The sequence below is a fragment of the Monodelphis domestica genome, chromosome 4 (assembly GCF_027887165.1).
Source record: "Monodelphis domestica isolate mMonDom1 chromosome 4, mMonDom1.pri, whole genome shotgun sequence".
In the NCBI taxonomy this organism is placed as follows: Eukaryota; Metazoa; Chordata; class Mammalia; order Didelphimorphia; family Didelphidae; genus Monodelphis; species Monodelphis domestica.
This window is the reverse complement of record NC_077230.1, coordinates 254557585-254577600: the sequence shown is the minus strand read 5'-3', so window position 1 is coordinate 254577600 and position 20016 is coordinate 254557585. Positions and strand designations below refer to the sequence as shown.

The window sequence follows — 20016 nt, the reverse complement described above, 5'->3', positions numbered from 1 at the left end:
AAGAAATAGGGATGCTTAATCTGGAAAATAGAAGACAGGTAGAGCATGATAGCTTTCTTCAAGTATGTAAAGGGATATCATATTGAAGAGAGAATAGCCTTGTTTTGCTTTGCTGCTAAAGACAGAGCTAAGACCTATCCAAAAATAGCAAGGGCTGCTTTGGGAGTCATTAGGTATTAGACTTACTGCTTAATTAGACTTAATTAGGTATGAGGTATTAAACCTCATTGGAGGTGTTTAGGTAGAAGTTGGATGACCATTTTTCATGCATGGGTTGATTATATACATAGTCTCATGATTCCTTTCAATCCTGTGACTCTCCTGGAGGGTTGACTGACTAAACTGACTAAATATCATCCATCCCACAGGAAAATTACCAAAAACTGTCACCCTATTCATGCTGATGTTTGCAAAAATGCAGCACAGCCTTAAAAGCCCCTCATGAAATGCCTTAAAGGAATTTGAGGTCCATGTTATTCCATTAAGACCTCTTGGTGCACATTTCTAACTTTCTTCCCTCCCAAACTGCTGTTTTCCTCTTCTCTCCCTTTCTTTGATTCTTTCCTACTGTTTCATTGCAGAACCATTAAAGAAATAATAATGAATAGGAAAAATCCCTGAGGATTTGAAAAATAACAAATTTAGTCCTCACTTTTAAAATCAAATCTAATATTATTGCTCAAATAGAACAGGTCAGTTTAGAGTGAAGATAAAATGGGCCTTTTGGTTTGAATGAACTTAGGTTTCCTAACCATTTTTTCTGTCTTTTAGTTTAGCTTTCCTTAGAAGCACTGGAATTGTGGATGAGGAAATCACTGTGTAGATAAGGTTTATCACATAAGGACAGACAGATAAACTGGGTATCAGAGGAAATACTGTCTACAATAATTTGGCCTTATAATCCTAGGAATTCATATCAACATAATAAAAGTCTTTAAATATGTTAAATGTTAATAGGATTGAAGCATCTGTACTCTTCCTACAGAGGGGTTTTGAGTTGTTTATATTGCTTCTTTAGAAGAAAAAAAAATCTGAAATGTGCCCCAATAAACTTAACAAATAAAAAGTTTTGACTTCATAATCATTTGTAGTATAATAACCATATGATTTTAAACTTGGGTGCACAGTTAAAGGTTACCCCTGAATTTATAGCATTATAGATGAAATTCTTGTTACTGTGTCCATACCACATTTTCCTTGGAAGGAGGTAGAATGATAATTGAGTTTAAAGAAAGTTACATTGTTTGGAAATTAATTAATTTTCCAAAATAAAATTATTTCCAATATGAACAAGGAGAGGAGGACCTCAGTTAAATCAATAGAATTTCAATTCAGCAATTTATTTCCAAAACTTTGCTAGAACCGAACTAGCAAATATTTTATAACTTGGAAGTAGCTGTTTCCCTTCTCACGAAGGGTAAATAAATGAAGATAATCATAAAATTGCTTTTAGGAAATGTACCTCCATGGAGAAAAAAGAAATGATTAAAAGAATAAATCATGAGGGGTGGAGTCTTGTAATCATTTGCCCAACTAAGCTATATATCTAATACTCGAGTATCTTAGAAATTTTGCTAAAAAGTAATTAAATCACTAGACAAGATTTTTAATTAACTAGTAGCTTAATTTATTAACAGTGGTGCAGGGTAGAGAAGAGCAACTACAGACTACCTTTGATTTCTTTGAAAAACACATTCATTTTCATTTGACACATTTTAAAAAAGGGTTTTTGTCCTCATAGTTGTGTATTGACATACATATATATTAGAAAGCTCTGTTCAAGTTCTACTCTTGATGCTCTATCATGACCTGGAGCTGACACTGAATCCTCAAAGTTTATCTTTTTAAGATATGACATTACCAAATCAAACTGGAAAAACTGAATGTGATCATTATGATGTATTGTGTTCCTTGTCACCTGAGGAACCAGTTTACCTAATTTGGGAAGTTTTATCACCATTAAGTTAGCCAACACATCAAAAGTGTTTTCAGTATAGAAACTCATAAAGATTACCTAATTAGGCACAGATTGGTTGTACTCTATGCCAGTGGAGAGAGTAACCACACCATTGAAATCATATTATCTTTTGAAGTGTTTAAGGAAGTATATCTTTGAAAAATTGCTGGGGGAAAAAAATCACAAAATATTCCCCTTTTGTGGTGTCTTTTTATAATGTTTTAGTGATTCATATATAATGAAAAAACAGTAATTATAGGGCTTTCCTAAATGGGCAAAATAAAACCGACATGCCCTCCTTTAAAGATTTTTTTAAAGCTCTGTTAATGGATGTTTTAAAATTCATTTTTGTTCTTTTTTCCTGGTCATCTGACAAGGTAATTCAAGGATTTGTTTATTCAGCATATGTTTTTGTAATCAAAAATGCAATATGCTGATTAAAACCATTTTCCTCAACTTAGGTTGGAAATTCTGTTTATGCTTGCTATTATGAATGACTGGAAGTTTTTATCACAAGCTGCTACTTAAGTAGATCTTGTAACAAATCTTCAGTAAAAATAAAGGCCCAATGCATGTCATCCCTTACACTAAACTGTAAACTCCCTCAGGGCAAACCTTATTTCAATAATAATAAAATATTCCTTAACTACCAATACTTGCCTCTTAAAACAAAGTCTGCTTAATAAATGTTCATTTCTTATGGAGGCAACATAGAGTAATGGTTAGAGTACTAGATTCAAAAGTTAGGAAGACTGGGGTTCATATCCTACTGGGACATTAACCATATGACTAAGCAAGTCACTTAACCTCTCACCCCTCAGTTTTCCACTCTTCAAAATGAGAAAATTAGGTCAAATTGCTTCTCAAGTTCTTTTGGCTCTAGATATGACTTCCTATGGTTCATTTGTGTTCATCAGATAGAATAGTACAGCTTGAAGCTATACTTATTCTCTCTGCCTTCCCCCCACACACACACAGGAGGAAATTCCCTTCTTTAAGCAACTTAAAGATTTTTTGAACAATTTAGAAAATTTGTAAGAGATTGGAACTTCAAAAAGACTACTTTCAAAGTCATTATTATTAAATGTTTATTTAGTTAATTTATTGTGGGTTTTCTGTAATCAATATCTTTTTTAAATTAACTTCCCTATCTTAAAGGAACTGCCCTAATTAGCTTCTTTACCTGAATTCCCTAAAGTGAATTTTAATGATTTTTTTTCAGGTGGTAAATCCTCCTCCTCTAGAGAAATGAAACTGATAACTGGTTAGAACACATTCTCCCCCTCACCTCATTTAGCAACCCCTGTGTCCTGACCCAAACTGCTAAATGAGGTGATGAGAAGAAAATGTTCTCTTCCTCCGTGTCATATTATTTGAAATTCCTTAAATCACAAACAGGTCTCATCAGTGTCTATTGGTTTAACCAGGTAATGGAAGAAACATGTTTCTAGATGGATGTAAATAATAGTATTGATCAGTGTCTTTGAACTGTCACAAAACTTTGATACTTTCATTAATTAATTGAGGTAGGAAAAAGTAGAGGAGAATAGAAGATGGCTTGTCCATTGAATGCTTGACCCAGAACTACATCTGTGAACATGAGTAGTCATGTCTGTCACCTTGCATTTTCTCTTGAATTACTTCTACAGAGTCTAGATTCTTTCAGGAATGGACTAGAGCCTCCACCTCTACTGATTTTTTAAAATGCTTATTTTATAGAACAGGTAGTTAAACACAATTGTTTCAATGCCAGTGGGTCCTTTATTTATGGTTTTGTACTAGCTTATACTGACAGAAAAAACAAGGAAGTTTCAGTGCTCTCTGAGTTTTCTTCCAGAAATGACATTAAAGGAAGTATAAGCAGGAACAATTCCTGTAAGTATTATTTAAAACTATGCTTAGAGGGGCAGCTAGGAGGCTCAGTGGATAGAGAACCAAGCTTGGAGATGGGAGATCCTGGGTTCACATGTGGGCTGAGACATTTCCTAGCTCTGTGATCCGGGCAAGTCACTTAACCCCAGTTGCCTAGCCCTTACTGCTCTTCTGCCTTGGAACTGATACTTAGTATCAATTCTTACACAAGGTAAGGTTTTATTTTTTTAAATGCTTAGTGGGCACCTGAACATTTATGTATAATAAAAAGTGTTTGATTGTTGACAGGATGAACTACTTACAATTATTCATAAGATCAATAAAAATATAAAAAGTTGTTTTTCATAGGCAGAGCTGGGATGAGGAGCAGTAAGGCTGAATACAAAGCACAGCTGATGGAATGAAGTATACTTACATGCTCCATCTTTTTTCAGGCCAGAAAATTCTGTTTTCCATGGAATATAGTAAAAATTATAACTAATAACACAGAGCGGGTATAATTTGGAAGGTTGAGGTGAGAGAGAGGAAAGCTGGCACATTTCTTAAACCTTACCTAGAAGTAATGTCTAGGATATGAAATCTGATGGATTTTCTTAATATAAAAGATTTAGTCATTATGAATTGACTTTGAAAATAAAGTATACTAAAAGAAAGAAATGTCACTAGGGGTAATCTGATTATTATTTTATGATTAAAACGGTATTCATCATTGTTCTTCTAATATAATTTCATTATTATGTTCACTTTTTGTAAAAAAAAAATTAACATCTAAGAATACCAGTTCCTAACTTTTTCAAGTAGGTATTCCCCTTTTAAATGTCAAAAACCTTCTCAGATTCCCATGTTATTGTAGTCCTGTAATATAATTGAGTTTATAGAATAAAGAAGGTTACATTGTTTGGAAATAAATTAATTTTCCAAAATAAAATTATTTCTAATATGAACAAGGAGATAAGTACTTCAGTTAAATCAATAGAATTTCAATTCAGCAATACCTGGGTTATTATGAGAATTAAATGAAATAATAATGGAAAGTGCTTTGTAAACTTTTAAAGCACCATATAAATGCCAGCAGTCATCATCATCATCATGAAGGCAACTAGGGGGTGCAGTAAATAGTGCACTTCACCTGCAGTCAGAAAAATCCAAGTTCAAATCCAGCCTCAGATACTTAACTTACTAGCTTTATGATACTGGACAAGTCACACAGCCTCTGTTTGTATAAATTTCCTCATCAGTAAAGTAGGAATAAAAATAACACTGACCTCTCAGAGTTGTTGGGAGAATTGAATGAGATCATTTATAAATTGTAAAAGTTATTAAGATAAAAATAATTGTAAAGAGCTCAGCACAGTGCCTGGCAAATAAATACTACATAAAAACTGTCATTGTCATCATCATCGTCATCATCTTAGATGTTGGCCATGTTAATGTACGGATGGTCCAATAGTTTTGATGTTTTTTAATGCCATGTTTTGGTTTAATACATTTACTGCTTTATCGGCTGATTATATTTGTAGGTAAAGTTAGTGAAATGAAATTATTGCTTAAGAATATAAATTAAAAGTACAGGTAGTTTAATATCTTAATAGGTGACAACTAGGCCTTAAGCAAATTTTAGACAAAAGAAAGTAACAATTTTTATTTTAGCCTTGTATCCCATGAAACCTTGTACAGACTTATTATACATTTTGAACAGTTCTGTTGTCTTCTTGTTGAAATTGACAGTTAAAATAATATTATTAAAACATATACCAAAATGTGATAGAAGTTCTTTAAAAGCTTGGCATGTTAGAGAACCAGATCCCCAAAATTTTCAAATAAGTTATTTAACATCTGTGAAAACACACTAAAATCTTCTTACTGTTAAAAATTCAAATGCTTAAAGTAAGCAGTAATACTTAGGGAGCAACAGTGCTAACCCATTTTCCTATTTGAGAATTCTCTTGTTTATTTTATATAACTGCCAGGTAGCTCATTTACTAAGCCAAAACAGGCAGGCTTGTGTCTTTAAGTAAAACTAAAGCAATTTTGCAGCTCAGATATCACAGACACAAGAACAATTTAAAAACATAGATTTTAAACAATTCTAGCTCTTAACCTACCCTGGATACCATAATATTTATGAGAGGTTTTATATTTTTAAGTATTTATAATAACTTTGAAAATAAGTATTTTAGTGACTAAATATAAAAGGAAGAAAGGATAATGCTATTATCTCTACTTTCCTAGCTGCCCATCCCTTTTTCTGCCATCTCAAACAAAGCCTGTTTTGTTTCTTGCCTGCCTGTGAGGTCTTTCCTATATATATTCCATGTGGGTGCATAACCAACCCTGTGTGCTGTTCAGATGCTTAACACAAGAAAAAAAGTAAAGAAAAGGATGCTTCAAGAAACTGGTAAAATGCTGACTCCCACAAGACAAACAAGGTTTATTTGCCTTTAAATTACTCACTTAAAATAAACTGTGGACCCAGACACCTTAAAGGATTATTTGTATTCTATAGATTTGTCATAAACATAATTAAATGTGGCTATATGCCATGGCTGACAGATTGCATTACTTATTTGGGATAAATTTTGGTCATTTTCCCCTCTTTGGCACATAAACGTTCTGTCTTGGAAAACTTTTGATATACACAGAACTATGTCTATCCAGAAACTCAAGTTTTCTAATAAAGTTTTCCATTGAAAGGTAGAATCCCTTCAACACATATTTTCAAGATGGCCAGCCACTGTTCGAAAACTTCCATTGATGGAAAGCAACCTCTTCTCTAAATAATAGAAATCACTCTCCTATATTGAGTTGAAATTTCCTCCCTAAGACCTCCATCCATTGTTTGTCACTGCATCATCTGGAGGAACACATAACTAATCTTTCCTCATGAAGGCAATGATGTTTCCCTAAAATCTTCTTTCTCTGGGATAATCATCTTTTTTGGTACAACATGTTTTCCATATGGAAATCTTTCTGGTTGGCCCTCCTTTTGACATGTTATATTTTATGAATAGACATCTTAAAATCTTGGGATCTGTAATGAATATAATACTCCAGGTGTATTTTACACAGTGCAGTGCAGTATTATGTTCTACTATTGGAAACTTGATTATTAATATATTTCAAGATTATATTAGCTTTTTTAGACATAATGTCACATTAAGCCACTGATGGATGAAATTTTAAGTAAGCATACTTCAACTCTAACATAAGGAAGACAATTCCTTTTTTCTTTTAGATTATTTTTATTATAAATATATTTTATTTTGCCATTTATATGTAATAACAAATTTCCACATAAGTTTTCTGAAGTTATCTGATCTAAATTGTCTCCCTCCCTTCCTTCCCCTTCCCCTTCCAAAACTGGCACACAATTCATTCTGGGTTATATGTGTATTATCACACAAAATATTTCCATATTGTTCATCGTTGTAAGTGAATACTCTCATAAAACTAAAATCCCCAAATCAAAAACACAAACTAAGATGACAAATAGTATGCTTTGATTTGCATTCTAACTCCAACAGTTCTTTCTCTGGAAGTGAATAGCATTCTTTGTCATAAGTCCCTCAGAACTGTCCTGAGTAATTGTATTGCTGAGAATAGCTAAGCCTGTCAGTCAATCAGTCTACAATATTGTTGTAAACTGCATATAGTAATCTCTTGGTTCTGTTTATTCTACTCTGCATCAGTTCATGTAGGCCTTTCCAGTTCTTTCTGAATAAGGAAGAATTCCTTTACAAAGTTACATCCAAATGGAAGTGATATAATGAATTCTCTAATCACTGGAAATATTTGAGGAGTGGCTGAATCCATTAAAATGAAATTATTCTCATCAAACTCATGATCAAATAAAATTAGATTCTTAGCTACTTTTACATAAAACACAGGCCAGTTTTTTTTCCCCGTCCTGTATTCACACAGCCCCTTTTTTGAAAAACCTGTTTGTAAAATTTTACTTACTGTCCCCTGGTTTGTTAACTCTTCATCCCAACTTGTGCTATTGCAATTTTCACAAATATGCTTTCAATGCATTTATCCAAGCATTTATTAAATACAGCTTTTACCTGGATTGATTAGCATTCTTTAGATGTGGTTATTCAAACAGCCTTGAATCAACCTAACTGTATAGTCATCCAGTCCATATTCTCCACAAAAGTATCTTGTCCTCAAAGAGCATGAGAAACTTGAAATGCTTTTCTGAATTTAAGATGGAGCATTCTTCTGATCTTTCCATTGAGCGAGGGGGAGAGCACACACAGTACTTTTTGTGGTAGTAAAGAATTGAAAAAAATCCATTCTATAAGAATGGTTGGACAAATTATGGTATATGAAAGTAATGGAGCCAAAGAAATATGGTAAGACTTATTACAGAATGAAATGAACAGAACCAGAAGTAAAAACAAACAGTACTAGGTGAAGAGTTAGCACAAGGACTACAATATTGTTTTAAATAAATAAATGAAAAACTTTGAAACACCAAAGATCTGATGAGTGCAGTGGCCAGCCACGATTTCAGAGGGGCAAGCATGCTATTTACGTCCTGGTTTGATGGGCATGAAATGCAGAATAAGATATAAATTTTCAAGCATGGCTCATATGTGAGTTTGTGTTGCATGATTGTGCTTCTTTGACACAAGAAAGGGAGATTTTTGCCTTTTTATTTGTGTGGGGAGTTTTGAAAGGTTATATTATCCCCACTTATATTACTTCTCTCCATCTCCTAGTTCACCTTTTTAACAAGAAGTTCTTTTCACTACCTTGCAAAGGTTTTGTTTTTTTCATTCTCAGTGATATCTTTTATACCCATTATAAAACTTATTTTTAAAGGAAATAATATTAATGCAGCTCTCAGTTATTAACTAATACAGATTCTAATCAACAAAAGAACCACAAATGTTCATATCAAGAAGATAATTATATTTCATTATAATTCAATGACTTATGAACTTGCATAATGAATCAAACATTTTCAACTCTATACAGATATTTACTTCTATTCTTTAATAGTAGAGCAGTTCAGTCTCTTCTTATCATGTACAGTTGAAACTTTCCTGAATTAATTGCTTTTAAAATGGAGGTTTTTTATTAATTAAATCAGAATTTGGAAATTTGAGGTGCAGTTTTATTTTGTTTTAATAAAGTGTATATTTAGATTGTTTTATTCTTTTCATTTCATAGATTTTTTACATTCCTAAGTGTTGTTCTTATTTATCATTCCTTATGATAGTATATAGTATTCAATTATGATCCACAATGTAACCATTCCCCAACTGCTGAGCATTTGTTTTTAGTTTCTCATATGTAACATTGGTTTATATTTAAAGGTTATTTCTAGACATTAAAATGACATACTGTTATATATTTATATTGAATTTAGCCATAAACTTGGTACAAATAGTTCCCCCTTCTTTCCAATTACTTCCTTTAACTGTATTCCCCAAAGGTGAGATTACTACAAAGGTGAATTGATTTTGTGTCTTTTGTTATGTAAGGCAGCCAAATTTTGATGTACATGTATTTTTAATATGTTTTCTTTATGTTTATGCGACTATTCTAACCATTTTTCCTAAAACCTCTGTTTTAGGTAAGGTCAATAAGGTCAAATAGTTAAGAATTCAACTTCATCTTGTCAGAGAACAAAAGGTAGAAGGAGGAAAGGGGAGAGACAGAAAGCATTTAAGTGAAAAAGATGAACTTATTCTTTATCTCTCACATGATAAAACCTCAGGGTTGTTCCCTGCAGTTGCTGGGAAATCAATGGTAGCATAGGTTAATACAGTACAAAAGTCACCTCTCGGTTCCACTGAGTCAGTGTTGAATTGAATGGTATAGATGTCGTCCTTTTTATGGTCATGGATTACTAACTCACATTCCACTAGATTTTCCTTAGAAGCATAGCTGATGATTATTTGACAAGTTCTGCTACCACCCCCACAGATTTCTTTTGATTGAGACATTCCTTTCCTTTCCCTAGTTAGATTTTTCAGGATCACTCTTTTATCCTTTTCAGCTATGAACCAGAGAATCAGTCAAAGTGCTCCTGTGAAGCAGCCGCCACCCCTGGCTCCCCAGAGTCCTCAAGGGGGTGTACTGGGTGGAGGTAGTTCCAATCAACAGCAACAGATAAGACTGCAACAGCTACAGTTGGAAAAAGAGAGACTTCGACTAAAGCACCAAGAACTGCTTCGGCAGGTGAGGCCACAGGTTAGAAACCAGTCTTCCCCTTTTTTATCCTCCAATTTCTGGTGTTGGGCATGATTAACTTTTAGCAGTGTGAATAATGCTTGCGCCTGTTACAGAAAGAATGCTCTCTTTTCTCTACTCCCTTCTTTGTAGACCTTTCTTTGGACAATATAGATGGGCCACATTAGTCACATCTATGCCATGTCAGTGGCCAGGAGCTCGTCATCTTAGAGAATCTCATAAGACTTGCTTTCTTGAGTCCAGGTGGCATTTGAGTATTGTTCTATATGCAAGACTGAATAGAGAGCCTGAGATTATGAAAAAGCAGAATCTGTCTCCTCAAGCGAATTGATCGTGTAATAGCAGAAACACCTATTTCCCTGTGATTGACATGCACATCATCCTAAATATTGTAGTCTCTACTTTCTCAGCATTTGTGGGGAAAAAAATTCAGATTTTTCTTTAAAGAACATTATATCTCTAATGCCAGAAGATTCCAGAGTGCCTTCAAATTGTTTTCCCTCCAGAAGAAGAGAGTAGCAGAGAGCTTAGAATTTTTCTCTACAGCTCCCATCACTTCTCTTTCAAAAAGTTGCATGTGGCCTTTACTGTCCACAAGAACAGATCAACCCTCCTCAAAATTTAAATTCTTTTTATTCGTCTACTGCAGAGTTACACTGCTGCCTTTTTATTATCTTATACAAGCTAAGAATTTGTAAACTTCATCCATTTTTTTCCTATTCTCTCTTTAAATAATACCTTGATATTTTTTACAGTGCATCATTATCAATTAGAAATACTCTATAACCTAATCCAATGATATCATGTTTGGGAAGTCCATGACACAGAACTACTTTATAAGTGAACTTAATTGAAGAGATTTTTTTTTACATTGTAGGAACAGTGTTGGCCTAAGCGCCCAGACAGACTCACCTTAAATGGAATTCTCCTCTAGGGAAAACACAGTATTAATGTGTTTCTAGTATGGCAGTCAGATAACTAACAGAATGGCAAACTTTATGACAACATGTGATGTCAGGAAGTACTTTAAGTGGAATGTTTCTCCATCTGTTCTTAATAGGATGGAAAAAGGGAGGAAGTTAACAAGATTAAATATTTCCCTAAATGTGATTTTCTATCACTCCTCTGGAAAAGTAACTTTTCAGTTAAATGATGCTATAATATTAATAAAAAGGTAATTCCAACAAGGTTATAATTGTGTTTTTATGATGGAGAAAGTAGTACATTAGCATATAAATCAATCTTTTTTTCATTGATTGCTTCTCATTTTGTAATCCTTGGGTCCTGAATAGCATAGTTCATTTTTTAAAATATTTATTAAAAGCCTATTATGTGGCAGCAGTTAGGTGGCTCAGTGGATTGAGAGCCAGGCCTTGGAGATAAGAGCTCCTGAATTCAAATGTGGCCTCAGATACTTCCCAGCTGTATGACCCTGGGCAAAGTCACTTAACCCCCATTGCCTAGCCCTTGCCACTCTTCTTCTTTGGAACCAACACACAGTATTGAGTCTAAGATGGAAGCTATGGGTTAAAAAAATGTTTAAGCCTATTATATGAAATATGCCATTTGAACCATTTTATAAATCTTAGTTCCTTGAAAAGCAAAGCCCTTAAAAGTAAACCAAGTAGGGAGAAAATATCAATTATTTAATATGTTCCTTTGAAAATACTATTAATGCTTTCCTTTCCAGACAACTTTTCAAAGATAAAAGTGGGCTATCTGTCACTTACTGTCAATAATAGGTTAGCCTGTGTCTTATGTGGGAAAATATTGCTGTTATAAATTCCTTCCAGAACATCTTTCTTAACCTTGTTCTTTCCACTATTACTCTGGGTATTGGGTCCTGAAAAAAGTAATTTAATTTCCTTAAAGGTAACAACCTTATTTTCTTCATTATCACCTTCCATATTAAATTGTTATGGGGCTTAAGGAAAGGGGAGAAAAAGAGGGAAGATGGTTACTCTTCCTTCATACTAATAGTCTACTTTTTGGAGTTTTTTTTTCTATGGGATGAAGTCTTCAAAACTTTCCATGAGTAAGAAATCTAATTAAAATATCAATGATGCTTTCTATTCTCTTTCAGCAACTATTTAAAACTATTTAAAAACCAGAATCTCAGCCATAGGAAATTAGGCAGGATGGTGTTATGTATAGGACACTGTACTTGGAATAAGAAAGATCTGAGTTCAGATTCTGATACAGACACTTATCTAGTTATGTGACCTTGGACAAGTCACTTAATTGCTCTGTGCCTCAGTTTTCTCATCTATAAAATGAGGTAGTTGGACTTCCAGGCCTTCATGGTCCATTCTACCCCTAAATCTATGATCTTATGATCATTGCCAACCTTAGAAGGGAAAGTCCACAAAAATGATTACCAAATGGCAGTTTAATTCTTGTACCTAAAGAAAAAGGCAAGTTATTGGGGTTTTTTTTCCTGTCCTTTCCTCAAATGCTATAAAAACTTCTTAGTTTTGATAATGTGGTGGCTCCATTGGCTTTTACCTCCCTCAACCTGTCTCCTCTTGGGCTATCATGGGAATTCTGTGCTATGGAGATGTGACTGGATGGTGTTTGTTAAGTCAGCCTGCACAGCCAAACCATGTGGCTTCAAGTAATTTTTGTCCATCTTATTTTTTACTCTTAGGCATTGCGGAATGTCAATCCCAGCACAGCAAATTCTCCAAAACGTCAGGTAGGCTCTTAACTGATGTTTTAGCATAAGAAAAAAATAAGGTATTAAAGTAAAATAGCCAAGAGAGAAAGTTTCTGCTCAATGTAGCCATCCTCAGGGAAAAGTAGCAGTGTAACACATATGTGAGCCACTATTCTGCTGAAATGCTTAATGGATCTGTTAGCAGAGTGTCATGGTCTTTATAGTGAAAAAAAACTTCCCTTTTGACTGATCTTCCATTCTGACTTTTAGGGAAGATCATTTTTCCAAATTTCTAACATTTTCTTTTTACTGCACATTGTGCTACTTAGTCCCAGAATATACTTATATAGTTTTTAAAGTCATGAATATTCTAAAATTCTTAATCACTTTTTAAAAGTGTCTGAAGACCAGCCCCGCCCATCCCTATCCCTCCCCAAAAGACATAACACAGCCTGCTATCTTGGAAAAACTGTCCTGATAGTTTTTTTCTGTAGTCCTATATTAGTAGTTGTTGGTTTTTTTTTCTTTTAGGTATTTCTCCAAAGCAAGTGTGTTTTTAAATCACTTACATAGCAATCCAACTATTTTTCCTGCCTTCTGCCTTTTCCCTAAATATATATTTAGAAGGATAATTGCATATTTTATAAATATGAATGGTGTTCATGAGAAAGAAGAACTCTTTTGAGAGTATTCACAAGGAAGAATTTATAAAGTAAGAACAGAAAATGTCTATTTTGTCAGTATCTGAGGCTCTGAATCCAGAAAGATCACTTGAAGGAAACAGTGTTTAACTTAGAGGAATTTGTAGTGGGAGGAGGAATGATAATTCTCTTGAAGTGACTGAAATGACTGGCATAGGGAAAAAAGAGTCAGACTAGTTCTGTTTGGCTCAAGAGAGCAGGACTAAGTGATAAGTAGAAAACTTGCAAAGAGATTGAGTGAGGATCCATAGTAAAAAGAAAATTATACTAAGAGAACTATCCCAAAGTGGGCCTCAGGGCTGCCTGGAAAGAAGCAAATAGTGATATTCTGCACTCATAAGGAAGAATGTTTTCACTTGTAGCCTGGAGACCACTCATCTAAACCACTGTAGAGAAGATTTCTTTTCAGGGCTAGATTGAACCAGATGACTTTTGAGGTATCTTCTAGCAATAAAAGTCTGTGCAATTCTGTGAATCTTCAAAACTTATTTTATCACCACCTAGAAATAAAGTTACATGTCCCTGAAATGTATGTACTTCTATAGAAGGATGACCTTAATCAGATCCCTAATTTGAATTTTGCATATTTCAAGGAAACTATTTACAAATAAATTATTTTTGACCTTTGAAGCTACTATCTAAAAAATCATTTTGGGATATTTCTCCCGAACAGACTTTGGAGAGGAAAAAATATGAGTTGTGAATTCCAAGCAGTATTCAGGTATAGTCCATTCCTGAGCATTTCTTAAGTGAGAGCAGCAAAACTGAGAGAATGATTTTTTCCTAATTACTATGTGTAGGAAAGTTTGTGACAAAAACTGTCTTGGATTTACTGGTCTCAAGTACTTTTAAAATATGGTGTGTTCATCATAGTACCTCAGATATTTTAGCATGATTCTTCTAATCCTAGTGGTCTTCCAAAGAACCTCTTAATTTATATCTAGGATCCTGGCTCTAAGAGCTAGTAGGGGCCTTAGGGAATTTCTAATCCAATGTTTCATTTTGCAGTCAGGGAAACTGATTCCTAGGGCAATTAATAACTTGCCCACAATCATATGGGTTTAATTCCTGGAGGTGAAATTTTGAGGGCAGATTCTCCAAATCAAGTGCTCTTTTCATTGTACCATGTTACTGCCCCAAGTGTATCATTTAATATTTTAATCCTTATTTTTAAAGCATGCTTTTTAAAATAAATTTTATAGTTTTACTTTAAGAAGCAACATGGTAATGGATAGAGAAATGATCTCAGAACCATGAAACTCTAAAACTCTGATTTCAGAACAAATTCAGATCTGCATTTTAAGAGTTTGCTCATGTTGAATTCCCTATTCAAATGAAATCACAAGTCCAGCCATTATTAAAGGCAATGAAGTATAATGGATGGATGGCTTTAGATTAGTGAAGATTTGTGCTCAGGATGTACCTCTGATGCAATAATTGATTGATATAAAATAAGGAAAATCTAGGTGGTGCAGTGAATAGAGCTCCAGGCCAGGAATCAAGAAGAACTGAGTTTGAATCCAACCTCAGACACTTACTTACTAGCTGTATAATCCTGGGGAAGTCACTTGACCCGATTTGCCTCCATTTCCTTTTCTGTCAAATGAGAGCTAGAGAAGAAAATGGCAAACCACTACCTTTACCAAGAAAATCCCAAATAGGGTCACAAAGAGTAGGACATAACTGAAAACAATTTAACAAAGGGAGAAGAAAAAGTCAAAACAGTGCCATTGACAGAAATAGAAATGGCAGTATACTCAGGAAAAAATTCACCAAACATTTATCAACAACTATATACTAAAAAAAAAATAATAATAATGAATTCAGTCTTGAACATGTCAAGACTGAAGTACAGAGGAAATGCTGATCTGGATCTCAGAAGAGAAAGCAGTCAGGACTAAGTGTATTGCAAAGGTGTCCATGATAGTTGAAGTGGTAGCTATCATGGAAGCAAGAGAGGGTGTTCAAGGAAAGACTTGGGAGATATAGCCATGGTAAATAGTTGGGAAGAGAATTAAAAACCAGAAGGAGCCCCTAAATAAAAGGAGAACCAGGAGATGGATGTTTAAATGAATAGTTCAAATTCATGTGTCCAAAACTGAACTCCTCATTCTCCTTAAATAGGTTTGTCTCCCCAATCTCCCTATTTCTATTGATGTGGTTGATATCCTTCCAGGGATCCAGGCTTGACATCTAAGGCCTTTTTTAGTCCCCAGTCTTTTACTATGCCATATAAAGTGCAAACTTACTTAGACTGTGGATTTTTCATTTGGGATCTTTTTGGCTTGTTTTTTTTTTTATTAATTAGGCAACTGTTTCAATACAATAAATTTCCTTTATAATTCTATGTATTTTATTTTCTTTTAAACATTGTCCTGAGGAGGGGTTCATAGACTTCGTTGAATTGTCAAACAAGTCCATGACACAAAAAATGTTTATGAACTTGGACTTTTGTTACAGCTTTCTAGCTGTCCTCCATGTCTTTAATCTCTATCCCCCCCCATCACAATGTTTTGGTTTTGATTTGTTTTTTTAAACCCTTGCCAGTTCCAAGACAGAAGCACTTCTGCCTTATCAGGGCTAGGCAATTGGAGTTAAATGACTTGCCCAGGGTCACACAGCCAGGAAGTGTGAGGTCACATTTGAATCCAGAACCTCCTGTCTCCAGGCCAAATTAATGTTCTTAATATACAAGTCTCATAGTAAAAGTTGTCTATATAAAATGTTTTAATAGTTACCTGTTGCTGTCTTGCAGAATGAAATTCCAAGTCCTCAAACTAACATTTAAGGTTCATCATAATTTGGTTGTTATATGCCTCCCTCTGCCCAACAAAAGAAGCTACTTCCCAATTTTTCCCTGTGCTCTTCCATCTCCCCATTCCTTGAATACATGCCCTCCTCCTACTTGCTTGGCTAAAATCCTTCTCTTCCTTCAGGGCCTGATTGTGAATGATTTTCTTGACTGCCCTAGACCTTAGAGATGTAAGGAGAGATTTGAGTGTCCCTGCTCTCAAGATATTTTCAAATGAGGGCAAGGGAGACTATGCACTCACAAATAAATAATTAGGACGCAAGGTAGAACATGACCAGCAGAAAAAACAAATGAGTCAGATGGAAAAGCACCATAAAGATGAGGAGGAAGAATTCACTTTCGCTTGAGAGAGGAGAGTCCAAGGGCTTTGCAGAGGGGTAGCACTTCATCTGCACCATGAAGGAAGACAGGGGTTTCAGCCCCAGGAAGAAGAGGAGTGAGAGAGCTTCTGCTAGGCATGGGTAGTAACATGCCCAAATGAGACCAGCCTCCTTTACCTGGAACAAAAGCCGGAAAGATTAGTTGGAGCTAGATTGCAGAGAATCTTGACTGTCCAGCTAAAGGGTTTCTGTTCTATTTGGTAGGCATCTGGATACCATTGCAGGTTTTTGAGAAGGGAGTGGCAGGAGGAAAAAGATCACTAAAAAGATTATATAGGTAGAGAATTACTTTAAAAAATTAAAGTTACATTTGACATTATTGACTTGTAAATTTTTCCTTCTCACCTTAATATCTTCTGCTACAGCAAGCATGAGGGAGTTGAGGCAGAGATACTTCAATCTCTTTTCTCTTCTTGAACTTCTATACTTCTTAAAAGCCTTTCATCTTTGAATTATTCACCCATATTTACTAAAGCTCAGTGACATACTAAGAATAAAAAAGGCAGTTCTAGTGTTATCATCCCTAGATGGTGCAGCATTTTCCCCCTTTCTTTGACAATTTCTGGGCCTTTTAGTAATTTGCCATTTGAAATGCTTATCTCAGAGTTTTTTCATCAAAGCATATTTGGGCCAGAGGAAGAAAGAAGAATCAAGTGGTTGCCATACCCCATGTTTTAAATTGCAGAATAGATGAACTAACTACCAGCTTAAATGGGGACATAGAAATAAAGAGACTGAGCTAAAGGGGAGAAGTAGATGTAAGGACAATAGGTGACAAGAAACCAGCCCTCCTGGAAAGCATACCAAATTAGAGACGAAGGTTTGATTCCTGCATGTTTCACCTGTGTGACTTAAGGCAGGTTGTTCAATTTCTCTGGGTTTTGGTTTCTTTGTAAAATGAACCAGTTGGATTAGATGACCTTGCAAGTACCTTCCTATGATCCTATAACTGTTGTCTATCCTGGCAAGGACCAAATGTATTCTGTTTAGAGAACACTCTTTTGGCAGCAGTATTTGCTATTTCAAAGAAGAAAAAAAAATAGTTTCAGGGGAGAGACAGGAATTATGCCAGCAAAACACTTCTTTGACTTTGTAAAATATTGGAAAGGGAAAATACATGAGTACATTTGCTATGAGATACAAGTAAAAAAGTACTGAGTTTATTTTCACAAGATATACATAAAAAGAAATTTCATTATGTTACTTCATTGTATATTAGTTTTGAAGAGGGAGTCATGAAACAAAAGACCATTGTCATAATTCTGAAAAAGTTGAAAACTGCTGATTTAAAGATTTATCTTTTTTTGTCCTTCCTTGACTTGTCTGAATGGTCATTCTGTTTTCATTTAGATGAGTCAAATGCACACTTAAAGAACAAATCCAGTCATAAACTCCAAGATATTAAATATATGCCTATGTAGTCAAATTCATTTCCAGAATATACTATAAGATAGTTATCCAAGGGTCTTTCTAGTTAGAAAATGGGTTCCCAGTACTAGAATTCGCTAGTATATTCTTGATTAGCTTGTCTCTACTTCGAAAATTAAACTTGTCCCTGTCATTTTTCTGGAAATGCCTCTTATATCCTGAATTTTTTTAAAAAATAAGAAATGTTATTATAATTTCATGGATTTAGATAAATATGTGATGTTTCTGGGATGGGGGGGTTGTTTTGTTTTTAATGTATCTGGCTATCTTGAATATCTGAAGTTACTGGGGATAATACTTATGTTATTAAATGGCAATAACACCAACTACCTTACTGGTTTGTTGTAAAGACAAAGCTTTGTAAATATAAAAGCTACACAAATTTAAGAAATTGTTGTTATGGGGAAGATGTGTTGGATCTGCTTTTTTGTAAGTTAATTTTTTTTTTTAAACCCTTACCTTCCGTCTTGGAGTCAATACTGTGTATTGGCTCCAAGGCAGAAGAGTGGTAAGGGCTAGGCAATGGGGGTCAAGTGACTTGCCCAGGGTCACACAGCTAGGAAGTGGCTGAGGCCGGATTTGAACCTAGGACCTCCCGTCTCTAGGCCTGGTTCTCAATCCACTGAGCTACCCAGCTGCCCCCTGTAAGTTAATTTTTAAGACTAACAATAACAAAAGGTAGTTCAAGCTTAGTTTTTGCCAAAAGCGCCTTTCTCTAACTCTATTCCCCTCTCTTGTCTATTTTTAAATGTACATTGTTTCACTGGATCAGAAATCCAAATTCTTCCTCAGTTTGATATTCAAGGTTATCTATCAGTTGTTCTTACCACCTGGCATCATCTTTAACTTCCTTTCCCAAATTTAGCCTTTTACTCCAGTCTAGCAGATGTCCTTGACATCCCCCATATCCTCTGTCTCTGTGCCTTCAGCCTTGCTGTGCTAACCCCACACAGAATGCCTTTCCTCCTCTTTGTGCAAATCCTTCATTTCCATCATGAGCCAGCTGAAGACTAATCTCTAAGAAGTCTCCTTACAATCTTCAAATCTGCCTTGGAGATTTCAGCTACTTTAGTGTATATAGTTGCAGGTGGTAAAAGGGAGTTCTTCTGAGACCTAATACTGAAACCTTAGAGTAAGTGAAGGAGGAAGGGTGAGCTAAAGGTAAACCAAATGTGAAATAGGAGGATTTAATTTGTCTTCAGAGCAAAGTAACTGCTTCAGCTTTCATGGGAACTGCTGCTATAAATACTCTGTGGCTTTTGAAATTGCATGGCTGGAGTCCTTATTGGGAGTAATAAATCTGAGCTAAATTCAGTCATTTATTGGTTTAATATGTGATGAAAACCTTAATATTAGTGTCAGGACAGATTCTGTGCTACATCATTAGCCTCTGTGTTGAAATTCAAATGTCTATGTTTGGAAGTTAAACAGAGCAAAATGATACTACTCTTTGTAGCGATATGAAAACATTTGTACTATTGGCATCAAATCTTGTTTTTTGAATTTGCAACTAGCAAAAGAATTTGGCCTTTTTTTCTCTTGACTATATTTTATGTTAGCAATGACTTGGAAAGTTGTGGCAGGACCCCATTTGAATCACCCCTACCCCGTCCTGAGATTGTCTACCATTTCTTTGCATTCCATCTCTTAAGTGAAAAGTAGACTTTTTTTGGATATTTTTCAGAGGATCAAAGATTTTTGAAATTTCATTTTTTTTATCAAGTGATGTGTGCATAGGAGAATTTTGTATCCTAGGGAAAGTCGTGTTTTATAAAAGACAAAAATTCCAGCTTTGTGTGTCAGAAAAAGATTGGATGTGCTGGAAGCTCCAGACCATAATTTTTTTTAAGAAAAAATTAAAAATTTTTATTTTATTTTTCCCCAATGTAAAAATTATTTTCTACATTTTTTTCTTTTAAAAAATTACTTATTTTTAAATATTTTTCCATGGTTACATGATTGATTTTCTCTCCCTCACTTCTTCCCTCTCCACTCCCAGAGCTGAC

At 34.7% G+C, this 20016-nt stretch overlaps 1 protein-coding gene across 12 annotated transcripts in view; it reads left to right on the top strand.

Moving 5' to 3' along the window:
• The window catches only part of YAP1 (Yes1 associated transcriptional regulator), a 153346-nt gene that overhangs the window by 114455 nt on the left and 18875 nt on the right, over window positions 1–20016 (top strand). For 3 of the 12 annotated variants that reach the window (XM_016433891.2, XM_007494966.3, XM_003341304.4), the window contains 2 exons: window positions 9840–10021; window positions 12681–12728. In XM_016433891.2, coding sequence (XP_016289377.1) covers window positions 9840–10021; window positions 12681–12728 — 230 coding nt within the window. Of the gene's footprint in view, window positions 1–9839; window positions 10034–12680; window positions 12729–20016 lie in introns of all 12 variants that reach the window. The other 9 variants (XM_016433890.2, XM_007494965.3, XM_007494964.3 and 6 more) reach the window with 3 other exon arrangements.